The sequence below is a fragment of the Hemicordylus capensis genome, chromosome 5, assembly GCF_027244095.1.
Source record: "Hemicordylus capensis ecotype Gifberg chromosome 5, rHemCap1.1.pri, whole genome shotgun sequence".
NCBI classification, from domain to species: Eukaryota; Metazoa; Chordata; class Lepidosauria; order Squamata; family Cordylidae; genus Hemicordylus; species Hemicordylus capensis.
In genome coordinates this window covers 68,982,924-68,997,395 of record NC_069661.1, presented here as the reverse complement: position 1 = coordinate 68,997,395, position 14,472 = coordinate 68,982,924, and the positions used below count along the sequence as shown (strand labels likewise).

The window sequence follows — 14,472 nt, the reverse complement described above, 5'->3', positions numbered from 1 at the left end:
TAGAGTATAAGGTCAAGCTTTTCAGATGCATGGAATATATTATTTCCCCCCAGAAGCACCATTAAACATCTGATTAACTGCAGCATTAGCATTAGGCAGCATCGTGCTGTGAAATAATGCGGACTCTCTTCTTTCCTCCTCCCCCAGAAGTGCTAAGTAGATTAGCTGCAGGAGATAAACATATTTACTACACATCACATTGATAAATGGCATATTTTTAAACATGTAAAAGACAGCACTAAAACCTTCAGAAGCTGTACGGCCAGCAGCCCTAACCCATGCTTTTCTCTTAAAGCCATTAGCCTTATTTAAGGCAATTGACTGAGAACCAATTTCTAAAAAGAGTGGTTAACAGGGATGTGCGAACAGGTTTGACCATTTGGGGTTGAACCAAACCATTCCCTGTTCGGTCCGACCCTGGACTGAACACACACACACACACACCCCGACTGATTTGGTATGTGTGTGTGGGGGTGTTCGCAGACATTTTTTTAAAAAATATTTTTTTTACTAACCCCCTTTGGGGAGTTGGTGGGGGTGGTGGCGGTGGAGGTCCCCCCTCCCCCCTCTGGCCTACATTCATGCCCATTCGGGCCTTCCCCCTCCAGCGCGGTGGCCATTTTGGAGGCTGCTGCACCTGTGCAATTGGCCTCTGTGTGCAAACCTCTGCAGACACCCCACCCCCGCTACCACCACCAACTCCCTTGAAGGGGATGAGTTAAATAAAATATGTTTGTACACACACACACACACCCCGGACCGGACCAGCTGGTTCCATGCACACCCCTAGTGGTTAATTCCTTCTTTCCAGTCTCAAACACAAGGGGTGGTTACTTCGTGCTCTCTTTTCTGCCCACTTATCTTCTAGTTATCCCACTGCAACATAGCTTAGAATATCCAAAGTGTATATCTGTAACTTAATTTACCAATATTGCACATTCCAACCAAGTATGTATTTGATCGTTCATTCATCTCTGGGCCATCGGGTAGATCTCATCCAATTGAAGCTGTACTCATGCACAGCCTAACCCAGGCTAGGGATGCCCAGCCTCCATTAGGCTGCATATGAGAACCGCCGGGATCAGGCCCAATCCTGGTAGGCCAGTACCACCTAGCCTCAAGCTGAGGTTAGGGGGCAAGCACTCCCTTAACTTGGGCTTGCTCCTCTATCTCTGGCCATACACAGAGATAGGTGCCTAGAGTGCCTGTCACTTGGGGGAATCCCCCAATGTATCATGTGTGCCGTGTGGTGGGATTCCCAGAGGCCAGGATGAGTTACGGCCTCTGTTTACCAGTGCTGCTGAGAGCAGTGCGGAGAATCATCCATGCTGCTTCCAGCAGCGCTGGGTTGTGTGGGTGTGCGGCTTGCGTGCTGCCTGAGTTGTGAGCGGTCACCCTGGGCAAAGTAGGTTGGACCCTGCCTTCCCACCTGCCTGGTTGTGTGAACAGCCCCATTATGTAATTATGGATGGACTTTGGAACGTGGTACATCAGGCTTTGGAACGTGGTACATAGGAAGCTGTCTTATACAGAGTCAGGCCATTGCTCTTCAATTCAGTTCCAGGCCTGCTCAACTTTGCGCCCCCCCCCCAGGTGTTTTTGGACTACAACCCCCATAATCCTCAGCCATTGTGACCAATAGCAAGGGGTTATGGGAGTTGTAGGCCAACATCTGCCGGAGAGCCAAAGTTGAGCAGGACTGGTTTACACTGACTGGAGGCAGCAGCTCTCCAAGGTTTCAGGCAAGAGTCTTTTCTAATCCTATCTGGAGATGACAGCGATTGAACCTGGGACCTTCTGCATGCTAAGCAGATGCTGTACGACTGAGCTACAGGCACAAAGCTTACTAGGACCCTGACATCCACCAACCAGAGCCAGGTGCAAAATAGTGATGCAGGCATTTGCCTAAGTCTAAACAACAGGTGTCTCTGAGCACATGCTCAGCCTAGGACATTGCTTTTGGTAGCAGAAGAGAAGTCCCCCAAATACACATCTAGTTTTGCCCAAAACTTTGTTTCAGCAGCTTAATTTAGAAAAACACAAAACTTGCTAGTGCTAACTGCTATTTAACAATAGCACAAAAGGCAGCAAAAGGTGATCTGCTGCAAGTCACTCCCGCAGTAGATCCCAGTTCACTCTTTTTTTAACTGAGTAGCGTAATAATTCACTACTTTGTAATGCAACTTACACATGGTGGTTATATACTTTATAGCTGCTTTGGCGTGACTGCAGTCAGGAAAGACAGGATAGAAATCCATTACCTAAATGAATACAGTTGCGATGATTATTTAATAAGAGAATGGCTTTTGGACAGGGTTAGCCAACAGGATTTCCACACAAGAACTTCTTGACTTTTACTATGTTGAACATATAGCCTTAAAAAGGTGGAACTACAGGGCGCTGCAAAAGGTGCACTTCTCCCATTAAGTGTACAAATGATGCAATAAGTCAGTTGCTAATACCCTAACGAAGTTTGCACATTAACAGGGTCTGTGGGGATGTTGTAGAACCCTCACAGAACTCTCCCAGTCCGGTTGCACAAGCGTGCTAATACTTCCAAGCGCTGCCTACACTTCCAGAAGTACTCTGTAAGAGCGCAGACACATCACTGAGGATCAGTGACACATTTCTGCTCTTACAGAGCCAGATTCAAGAGTATCCCGCCCCCCCCATACACACACTTAATTGAAGCTTTAAAAGTTTTATCAGTTCTACTGTCTGTAATCAGATGTTGGGAATATTAATTTAACTGCAATTATGTAATGTTAAGCAGCTGGAAAATCTCAGCTTTTATTTGAGAAAAGGATATGTATCTAGTCCTTAAGGCTGGGAACATAATTCTAGAAGTGGGCAGAAAATACTTAATTCAAATTGTAGTAGACAGCAGAGGGGTGGGGACAGACCAGGGCACTGTCAAAGTGCTAAGAATTGGTAAGGGGAAAGGACTTCAGATTCCTGCATAGCTCTTCACCACTTACCATTGCCAGTAGAAGTGAAAGATGATACAATATAAGCAAATACATGCAAATTGCTTACTTTCACTTACATTTTGCACAATTTAGGGATTTCTTATTTTTTTATTTTTGTAAAAGAAGAGTGTAAACACAGCAGGATAATGAGTAAAACCATTTGTCAGATAACCGGCAGAATAATTTATTTATTTCGACCAACTTCTATTTTCTTTGGGACTGCTGTGTTTTCTAGACATTAGTTAAAGGGTCAGAACAATCCAGTCCTCACGGATGGTCAAATTCTATATAAAGCCAATAAATATCTCTATCAATAAGAGCTTCTGGGGTATGTGATATGGAAGTCGTCAGCTAGGAAGCTGAGGGAGTTTGATCTCCTGAAAAGTGCTCTTAAGCCATATACTGACAGTGGCACTTTATCATAATCAATGTGGAGTACTAATGCTTATTTTCCTTACTTGTGAGCTGTGTGAACATGTTTCTCTCACCGTAACTATGAAAATTCGGTAAGGTTCACTACAGTGCTCGGAGGCCTGTGGGCTGCCTGGAATAGCCATGCAGATCTTTTAAAATCAAAAGTCTTTTAACAAAAGATTTAATGGACAAGAAACATATTGCTCCATAGCCGTGATGTCATGCCATTGCTTGCTGAATCCTGTAGCACAATGCAATATCATGAAAGGCCTAAAGGAAAAATTTCCACTGCATTTACTTCATGAAGCGGCAGAAGAGAGGCTGAATGTTCGCCTGAGTGCCATCATGCAATTAGATTGGTTTGTTAGCTAACAGAACTGTAAAGACAACTAGTACACAATCATGCTTTAAGAGGCTGAGTTAATATTTTTGTTCTCTGTAACAAGGTTTACAGAGTGAGTGAGTGTAGTCAGAACTTAGTACAAACAAGATAACATTCTGAATGAAAAAGATTCAGTGGAGATCTGGTCTATGGGAGGAGAGCTGATCTTGTGGTAACAAGCATGAATTGTCCCCTTTGCTATGCAGGGTCCACCATGGTTTGCATTTGAATGGGAGACGTGTGAGCACTCAAAGGTATTCCCATCAGGGAGAGAGCAGCTGCATGCTTGCATTCTGAAGGTTCCAAGTTCCATCAGCATCTTCAGGTAGGAGAGAGAGAGCTGCCTGCAGCCTTGTTGTAGAAGCCACGACCAGTCTCTGTATAGATAATACTGCACCGATGGTTTGACTCGGTATAAGGCAGCTTCCTAGGTTCCTAAGTATAAATTCATATCAGAATATCAGTAAAGCTCATACAGTTCTAACATTTGTCCCCTTGCATTAGCATTCCCATTGTTGTTTCAATAGCTACCTGACAAAAGCAAACCACAATCTGCGACTGTGTGCCACCTTTCTGGACCTACTACCTCTGTAACAGGATTTTAAAATGTGTGCTGACGCAGAGATGATTCTCCAAACCTTTTACAGTTCCTATCACCTTAGTTGAAGGCTATTGTAGAGCAATATTTTTCTTGTTCATTGCTAAAACATTTGGCACAAGCCATTTCCCTCCGGGAATGTTAATAAACACTATTATTTCTCATTAGGACCAGAAGTGGTAAGAGGCATATTGTTTGGGAGAGAAGACATCTGTCTTCAGCCTTAAGCTAGTACAGTTGCCTATAAATTAGGGACACATTCTCACCTGCTTCTGCTCTTTCCACTCAGCTGTGACATAGCCATACTGCTGGTTATTCTCTGCTGCTGGGAGGAAGGAAGAGATGTTACCTTTTTTCAGAACCAACTGCTAGCAGGGAGCACTGCCATTAATGGTATCTAAGAGGAAAATGATTGCTCTAGGTAGTGGCTTGAATTGGTAATAGGTCTTTGTCCTCTCTGCATGGAGCAATTCACAATTTCCCCCCAAAAGTTCAGTGAAGCAAACTTGGGTTAACCTCCAAGTTTTAAAAATTCAACCAATCCTTTTTTAAAAAAATCTAGATATTACCATTAATGGTTCCAGATAGTGTATCTGAATCATGGTGTTCTGGGGCTGCCTTTGTGCTATGTAGTTTCAGTACATACATAACAAGTGACACAATATTTTACTGCATAGACCACATTGCAATAGCCTATACTGATGCATGGACCCCGCACATGAAACGAACACCATGTTGTGATGTCAACCCAATTTGGGGTTGGTTTTTGTTAGCAGAGTTGGTTCTGAAGAATCCAAACCAAATCATAACTGTAACAATCTTTACTTTACACTTATGTTAAGTGAGAGAGAGAAAACTTATGAGAAAGCTAGTTTACATATCTTTAGGACAGAGAGAAAAGTATTAGTGTACACATGTTGGTATGTAAGTATTGATTAATATTGATTAGTAAGTACTGATTAACACAACCGAGCCCTGCAGGGGCGGAGGACCTATTAAGATGGTCTGTCTGAAATGGCTGCTGGACCCAAGAGGATTCCAAAAAGCCTTGGAGGGTTTTAATGTTGATCTGGTTGATCTCAGTTCTGGTCTGCGTGCATTGCTTCTGTGGGTTTACGTCCAGCAGAGCTGTCCCAGGTTGTGAGGAGTTTGATTCAGGCTCCTTCCTATTCAAACCAATTCCCGTGGACTTTGTTCTGTTGCGATGCTTTTAATGGGTTCTTTGCGGACAAAATATCCTTATTTGGGCCGACTTGGACTCCACTGTTTCTGCAGAGTCTATTAAGGTGGTGTCCAGCAATCTTGCAGTATTAGATTGGATCAGTTTCAGTCTGTGATGCCTGATGATGTGGACAAGCTGCTTGGAGCAGTGCAGCCCACCACTTGTTCTCTGGATCCTTGCCCTACTTGGCTGCTTCTGTCTAGCAGGGAGATTGTTGGGGATGGCCTAGTTAATATCATGAACTCATAGCCGAGGGAGGATAGGATGCCTCCTTGTCTGAAGGAGGCAATGATTAGACCACTTCTTAAGAAGCCTTCCCTAGATCCCTCAGTGATGGATAGTTATAGGCTGGTCTCCAATCTCCCATGATTGGGTAAGGTGATTGAGAGAGTGGTGGCTAACCAGCTCTAGGTGGTTTGGGAGGAAACTGATTATCTAGACCCATTTCAAACTGGTTTAGAGCAGGCTATGGGGTTGAGTCTGCCTTGGTCGGCCTGATAGATGACCTTCACCGGGGAATCGACAGAGGGAGTGTGACTCTGTTGGTTCTTTTGGATTTCTCGGCGGTGTTTGATACCATCGACCATGGTATCCTTCTGAATCACCTGGGGGAACTGGGGATAGGAAGCACTGCTTTGCAGTGGTTCCGCTCCTGTCTCTTAGGCAGATTCCAGATGCTGGAGTTTGGTGACAGTTCCTCTTTAAAATGGAAGTTATTATATGAAGTCCCTCAGGGCTCCATTCTGTCACCTATGCTTTTTAATATTTACATGAAACCGCTGGGTGAGGTCATCAGGAGATTTGGTGCAGGGTGTTATCAGTATGCTGCTGACACCCAAATCTATTATTCCTCCTCCTCCTCCTCATGAAATGGCATTCGCTCCCTAAATGCCTGCCTACAGGCAGTAATGGGGGGATGAGGGATAACACATTGAAGCTGAATCCAAGCAAGATGGATGCTCACTGTGGGGGATCAGAATTTAAGGGATGAGTTAGATCTTGTGCTGGATGGGGTTGCACTCCCCCAAAAGGAACAGGTATGCAGCTTGGGAGTGCTCTTGGATCCAGGCATCACCCTGGTATCTCAGGTGGAAGCTATGGCCAGGAGCGCTTTCTATCAACTTCGGTTGATTTGACAGTTGCGTCCATTTCTTGAAGAGAGTGATCTCAAAACACTACAGTGGTGCACCAGCTGGTAACCTCCAGGCTTGACTACTGCAATGTGTGGGGTGCCTATGTGGGGCTGCCTTTGTACATAGTTCAGAAACTTCAATTAGTTCAAAATGTGGCAGCCAGATTGATTTCTGGGGTAATCCAGAGAGACCATATAATGCCTGTCTTAAAACAGTTGATCTGGCTGCCGGTATGTTTCCAGGCAAAATACAAAGTGCTGGTTATTACCTTTAAAGCTCTGAATGGCTTGGGTCCGAGCTACCTTAGAGAGCACCTTCTTCAGTATGATCCCAAACGCTCATTGAGGTCATCTATTTGGAGAAGTGGCAACTCAGAACCGTGCCTTTTCTGTAGCAGCTACTGGTCTATGGAATGCACTCCTGGCAGATATCCACAGTTTAGGCTCACTGTCTTTAAGAGAGCCCTAAAAACTGATTGGTTTGGCCTGGTCTTCCAATGTTTGTAAAGTGTTTAAAAAAGTATTTTAAATGGCTTTAATTGTTTTTGAATTGTTTTTATATTGTTTTTAGCACTGTGTTTTGAATTGTGTGTTTTTAATGTCTTTTTAAAGTTGTTGTACACCGCCGAGAGCCTTTGGATGGGGTGGTTTATAAATGAAATAAATAAATAAATAAAATACATAAATAAATAATATATCAATCATCCCAGTAACATTAACCCTTTACTTTTTTTTCTAGTAATAATTCAATTTCTATCACAATTCCAGCAGTTGTCATCATTACAAAGGAACACAGGAAGCTGCCATATACTGAGTCAGACCTTTGGTCTATCTAGCTCATTATTGTCTTCGCAGACTGGCAGCAGCTTCTCCAAGGTTGAAGGCAGGACTCTCTCTCAGCGCTATCTTGGAGAAGCCAGGGAGGGAACTTGAAACCTTCTGCTCTTCCCACAGCGGCTCCATCCCTGTGTCATTGTTGTAAGGAACCTTGGCTGACTACAACCAATCCAGTATGGGAAATGTACTAGCCCATTCACCTTCTTCTCTTTCAACTTTGTTACTCTCAAATATAGGTGGAAAATGTATCCCAGTCCTGATCCACAAGTCTTGGGTTGGTCAGGCTACCCATTCTATGATCCTGCTAGGCTGGCCATTTTATATCATCAAATGAAGGTAGGGCAATTTCTGTTGTTTATATGGGTAGGTACCACTTGGTGTCACATTCAGGACTATGTTAAGAGTATCAGATGACACTTTAAAAATTGCCAAAGGGAAGTCAAAGGTTTTATCAATGTTTGAACTCAGCAACCTAATGAACAGGATCTTTGTTGGAGGCAGTATGAACATGGATTCTGGACGACCAACCTAGCCTGTGATACTATTTCTATGTGTGCCTTATTCAGATACTGCCAGTTAAAATGTATGTTGAGTTCACATTAATTATTAATTAGCTATTAATGAACATTAAATAGCCAGAGTGGGGGGGGAATTGCACAATTTCACTTTTAAGTGATCCCAGCTGAACCTATTTCTTTATAGCAAGTTAGCCAGTTTATTCTCCATATAGGAAGCTTTCTTGTTAATATCAGCACAGAGGATTCCCCCTGTCTATGGGAATCCTTCTGGCAGATTATTGTAACACTGAATGCAAGAAATCCAATTTAGCTGAGATTACATTTATTTTTAAAAGACTTGACAGACAGTCTCTTGTAAGCTTCCTTGCACTGCCTGACCTTGCAGAATCCCTGGCTATTGCAATGCACTGCAGTTCTTAGAACCATCTCCCAATCCTGCAACTCAGCAAAGTAAAAGATACAAGTACCTATAACTTGACATGCTTTACAGGGTTATTTGCCAGCATGTAGATCATCAACATGTGGCTATTAAGCTAATTTTGTGTGCTGCCAGAAGTAGGTCAAAGCCTTGTACTTTACTTGCAAATCCCCTTAGCTGCTCCCCCACTTCAAAAAGAACCCACTCTGCATATTTTAGTTCCACCCTGTCAATCTTTCTTCATGGCTAGAAGTGAAAATTATGCATTAATAGCTAAAACCTGATTTCTCTGCCTACCTATTTACCAATGAGTGAGAGAGAGCGAGAGAGAAAGAGAGAGCGCGTGTATACACACACACACACAGAGACACCAGCACCACCCCTTTCTTCTTGCCTGTCAGAACTTACACTGTAGAAGCCTGATGGGGACAAAATAGCCACCGACACATACTACCATCAAAGCATTGTCTTTTGCTGCATAGAAAGCTCATTTCTGAAAGAAAGAAAAAACAAACACCATGGGATATCATGATGGATATTAGATCATTGAAAAGACACCCACCATATGTAAGCTTTTACTTTTCGCCATCAGATAATCTACTCAATGTGAATTTCTAGTAGGGATTTTCCTCTTCAGTTCCAGGATCACTTGGTAAATAACCATGGTTCAATTACTTGTAAGTGGCCATAAAGAGATCTCCCTTAAAGGTTGCTTTAAAATGCATGCATTCGCTTAAGTAATGCAACAAAAAAAAAGGCTGAATGTTTGCACACAGGAAAACCCAAGTAATGTAAAAAAGAAAAGAAAACCCCCTGTAGGTGTTCTAATATGCATAAATATGTTACTATATAAATTATTCCAGTTACATTTGAAAGCTAGAAACATTTAGATATATTACATGCTCTAGCAGCCCTTCATTATTTCAGATTACAGTGAGGGAATCAGAGCTTTGAAGGCTCTTGCAAAACAAATTGCATCTGCATGTAGAAAACTAGCTTTTAGGGAAGATTAAGCTACAACTCTTTCCCCTGACATAGTTGTTTTCCCACAGGCACCCCAAGGACGGCCTTTTAATGTGGGGAAGAATTCTTTTAATGTGGGAAAGAGGAGCAGGTGAGGGAACGTGGGCGGGGAGGTAGAGTGGCTGTGGTCTATAAAGATAACTTCTCTCTTACCAGGGTCCCTGTTAGGCTATTGGACCATATTGAATGTGTATACTTGAGTTTGGGCACCAGGGATAGATTGGGACTTCTGTAGGTGTATTGATCGCCCCACTGCCCAGCGGAATCCCTTACTGAGTTCATGGACTTGGTCGCGGAACTCGCGTTGGAGTTTCCCAGACTCTTGGTGCTGGGGGACTTCAATGTTCATTTTGGGACCAATCTGTCCGGGGCAGCTCAGGAGTTCATAGTGGCCATGACAACTATGGGCCTATCCCAAGTGGTCTCTGGACCGACGCATATTGCAGGTCACACGCTTGATTTGGTCTTTTACTCTGATCAGGGTGGTGTTCCATGGGTGGGGACTCCTGTGATTTCCCCATTGTCATGGACGGACCACCATCTGGTTAAGGTTGAACTTACAACCACTTCCCACTTCTGCAGGGGCGAGGGGCCCATTGGAATGGTCTGCCCAAAGAGGTTATTGGATCCAGTAAGATTCCAAGAAGCCTTGGAGGGATTCAGTGTTGGCTTTGCTGGTGATCCTGTTGATGCCCTGGTTGAGAATTGGAACAACTTGCTCACCAGGGCAGTAGATACGATTGCTCCCAAGTGTCCCCTCCGACCCGGTTCAAAATTGACCCCTTGGTATACAGAAGATCTACGGGGGCTCAAGCAGCAAGGAGCACAAGTGGAGAAAGGGCTCAAGCAGCAAGGAGCACAAGTGGAGACAGGAGCACAAGTGGAGAATGACTCGACTTGAATCCGACAGATTGCAACTTAGAGCACATCTAAAGATCTATGCTCAGGCAATACGTGCGGCAAGGAGGCGGTTCTTTTCTGCCCATATTGCCTCTGCGAGTTCACATCTAGTGGAGTTGTGAGGGGACTAGTATCTGCTCCCCCTCCCTTGAAACAGAATTTGGAGCCATCAGTTACCCACTGTGATGTGTTTAAAGAGTTTTTCGCAGATAAAACCTCTGATTTAGGCCGACCTAGATAGAGACTCCACAATTAATTTGATGTCTGAGCTGGAGGTGCCCAACAACTCGTCTTATGTGATTCAATTGGATTGGTTTCAGTTTGTGACTTCTGAGGATGTGGACAAGCTGCTTGGAGCAGTGAGGCCTACCACTTGTTCTCTTGATCCTTGTCCAACATGGCTTGTTCGATCTAGCAAGAAGGTTGTTGTAGACAGCTTGGTAGAAATAATAAATGCTTCTCTGAGGGACTTTTGATCTTTCTCTCCCCTTCCCTCTACAGCCCCCACCCCCACGAACAAATGATAGGGCCTGATGATTGTGGCAGGGCTAAGTTTGTAGTAGCTATATATCATGAGGGTCAAATCATAGATAGATAGATATACAAACTACAAATTTAGGCATGCCACAATGAGGACTATAAATAGGTAGCATATGCACAGCCTTCCATAATTTTATCTTGATAATACACTTTATTCAGAGCTCAGATTTGTAAAATATTCAGAATATATTTTGTGTTAAAATTGTTCCCTTTCCAGATCACATCGATTAGGTATCATTGCAAACTAGCAGTGAAATGAGCAGAATTTTGCAACATCTACAAAAAATTCATTATGGATGATAATATTTAGCTGCTTCTATCGACTCAAGTGTAACCCTGTAGAAAGAAATATTTTAATGACAGATTTATAACCCCATTTTAACAGTAAATTCATAAAATTTATTGCACCAAGGCCACAAAGAATTTGACACACAATACTGTACATTTACAGCTCTAAAGTAAGAGGTTTCCACAGTTTGACATTGGTACCCATTCAACACACAATTTGCATTTTCTCTTAAAACATATCCTAGCAACGCACACGCACCCCGCACCCGCTTCCCTAGAATGGTTACATGTTACTTCATCTACTCCAGGTAATATTGTTCATTGATACAGCTTGTGAAAACAGTTACTACCCTTAAAAATCCAGATGTTTAAGTGTGGATGCTATTCCACCATTGCTACTATCAGCTTGATAGGCAACTAAAAATAGGGTGGCAAATTAAAGCATCAAGCCCTCCAGAACGGATGTTGATTTCCAATTACATATCTAGAATACCATTAATATTGTTAATGCTAGATATCAAGCTATATTCTTGGTTGTATTATATTAGTACTAATTGTTTAAAGGAATTTCTATAATCAGATGTTTTTCTCCTTTGTGTATCCATTGACAAAGATTTAAAATCAGTTTTGGAAAACACACTCATACGTAGTTGCAAAATATGGTCCAACTAACTCTGAAAACAATTGCTCCCACTTAGGAAACCAAAACACGTAATAATTTTATTGTACAAAATACTGTTAGAATACCAAGAAAAATAAAAGGCTTTGGAATCTTGAAGATTTAGGACAAGCTTTCCTTTCATGGTCAGTTTCCACATGTCTCTCATGTAGTTCCATATCCCTTTTAAGCTATTAAAAATACCAAAACTAAAGCACACAAGTAACAAGAGCCATGACACTCCTCATGGAAACGACTTTTACTCTGTCAGTGCTACAGCACAATCCTTCAGAAAATTCAACGGGTACACAAACTTGTAGCCAGCTACTGGCAGCTTATTTCGTTAATTGAGGTAGTATTTTTCAGTGGGAAGGAGAACATTCTATTTGTCTTAAATATAGAACACTACATTTATGAAATGATGGAATCCCGATTCAGGGCCATCTCTCATTGTGTAAGTTGTGAAGAGCATCATGACATATTATTATAAGAATAATATAAATATTTTATTCCAAGTTAAGGATACATAAATAGGAAAAAAGATGTGGGTCCTCAAAATAATTTTAAAGGTAATTCAAATAAGAATGCTAATGAATCTCATCCCTCTACTTTAATGCAAGCATGGAGTAGGTTTCTTTAAGACCTGCCTATGTGGATCCGTCTGCAGAAATGGAACCTTCATCTATTTAGAACAAAAGCTTTCTGAGTGAAATTGATTTTTTGAAGCTAATTTGTGACAAGAAGGATTGCAGGGCAGGGAGGGGAACAATACTGCTATGGATATTTACTAGCATCTGTAACAAGGATGCCTGAAATTGGGGTCTGTATGATTAAGTACTGCTATGAAAATATTGGCAAGAACCAAGCAGCAATGAAACAAGATGAAAAATTTGATTTCTTGAACAAAAAAGTGTTGTGTTATTGAACTGGTATTTGGACAACATGGCATCAAATTGCCATCACCACATTATGTCAGTTGCCAGTTATGACAAACACCTCTTTCTACTTCCAATTCAATCTTTTCAATCCAAGACAGATATTGTACTAGGACAATTGGCTAACCTTAGCAGTACTGTGTTGGCCAGAAGAGCTTTCAAAAGATCTTTTGCTCTTCCTTGCTCTAGATTCACAGATAGCCCTTGAAATTAAAGTACTGTAGTTAACATTTATACTGAACCTCCTAGAAACCAAGATCTATGTTTGAAACTGTCATTTCAACTATGTAGTTGTATAGAAAAAAATGATGGATATGATTAATTTAGAAGTTAACTGCAAATTTTCTCTTTTAGAATTAAGACATACAAGACTGAAAGGCATCAAGAGGTTAGTGCATTCTGTGGGATTGCTTTGGACACTTGCGAATCATCATAATAAATGGCGATGTCACTGTTGCTATAGCTACCCCTCCCAATATACCCTGGGATTTCTCTTGTACATTTCTCCTCCTGTACATTTGATTCATTTGCAAGTTGCTCTGAAGTCTAGTGTAGCTATAAGTTGTCTTCTGACCTTCACAAGGTAAAGAAAAAAAGCTTGCTAGATTTTACACTGGGTTCATCATCATACTGGTTCTTAAAGTTTGTCACACACTATTTTTGAATTTGTAATACAGAATAATTAGGATGCATGACCTACATATTAAGACTAGGAAAAGAGAATTCAACATGTTGCATTTGCCACAGCTCAAGCTTGCGATAGAAAGTGTGCCAGGTTCCAATCGAGTCTCCTACTTTCAAAGGACCACTTTTAGCCAACACGGTTGCAGTTTCAGAACCATCTCCTCCATCAACACTGCATACAGCTGCAGATCTTTTGGCTTCTTCTGTCCATTTTAAAAAAACAACAAATCCACTATGCAACAAGGAGATATCAGATTAATGAATTCCAGTTCCTAATTCCAAGGAGGGCTAGTGTAACAAGAACATAAGCATGTGCATGCACCTACTCATCATCCTGTCCATCCAAACATATTATAGGAATGCTTATGTACAGATTTGCTTATAGATCCCATTTGAAAGATTCAGTACAAGACACTGAAAAGTGCAATAGTATGAAAACCATTCTCTGGTGGTGGATGTTTTTTTGCTCAAAGCCATTTATAAGCAGTGTATCTCCTGATAGTGCTTAATCCTTTTGTCTATTAAAATGCAAGGATGCATTCTTGATTAGTTTATTCCAAGAACTTTATAAAAAAAACCTGAATATCTTTTACATAATGTAAACTGAAATCCCACTGATAAGCATCCAGGTAAATCACAGAAGAGGAAAGGCAACCAAATGCACTTCTGTCACTCGTCATTTCCCATCTCCTCCTGGTCGGCATGTTCATCCTTCACCCCCAAATCCACTCACTTTTTGGGGCAACTTTTGTCTTCAAGATTTTATCCTAGAGGAGTATTTGAGCAACATACGGAGAATGAGTACTTGCTATAGTAGCCAGCAGAGGCAAGTCGTTTGATTCAATCCTAGAAAAAGAAAATTATAGAAAGTCTTGTCAACATGCAGGTTACAGCAAAAGGTCACCATGGGGGCCTTTCAGCCAGGGCAGGGACAGAAAAGACAACTCTCAGAGA

At 41.9% G+C, this 14,472-nt stretch overlaps 2 protein-coding genes and 1 long non-coding RNA gene across 9 annotated transcripts in view; 1 reads left to right on the top strand and 2 right to left on the bottom strand.

Annotated features, from left to right (window-relative positions):
- Positions 1–14,472, top strand: part of C5H4orf45 (chromosome 5 C4orf45 homolog) — a 47,956-nt gene that overhangs the window by 31,402 nt on the left and 2,082 nt on the right. For 2 of the 4 annotated variants that reach the window (XR_008308454.1, XM_053255216.1), the window contains 2 exons: positions 7,791–7,890; positions 13,189–13,222. Coding sequence is in view for 2 of the 4 variants with exons in the window: in XM_053255216.1 (XP_053111191.1) it covers positions 7,791–7,890; positions 13,189–13,194 (106 nt within the window). In the remaining 2 variants the exon portion in view is untranslated. Of the gene's footprint in view, positions 1–3,971; positions 4,091–7,790; positions 7,891–13,188; positions 13,223–14,472 lie in introns of all 4 variants that reach the window. The other 2 variants (XR_008308455.1, XM_053255215.1) reach the window with 2 other exon arrangements.
- LOC128327067 (uncharacterized) lies at positions 3,712–9,039 on the bottom strand. The gene is made up of 3 exons (XR_008308456.1): positions 8,899–9,039; positions 4,630–4,685; positions 3,712–4,200 (listed from the first exon to the last, which is right to left on the bottom strand). It is a non-coding gene; the product is annotated as an uncharacterized LOC128327067 (long non-coding RNA).
- FNIP2 (folliculin interacting protein 2) overlaps positions 11,285–14,472 on the bottom strand; it is a 79,870-nt gene continuing 76,682 nt past the window's right edge. For all 4 annotated transcript variants that reach the window (XM_053255210.1, XM_053255208.1, XM_053255211.1 and 1 more), the window contains one exon: positions 11,285–14,364. In XM_053255210.1, the coding sequence (XP_053111185.1) occupies positions 14,286–14,364 (79 nt within the window). In that variant the 3' untranslated portion in view covers positions 11,285–14,285. The remainder of the gene's footprint in view (positions 14,365–14,472) is intronic.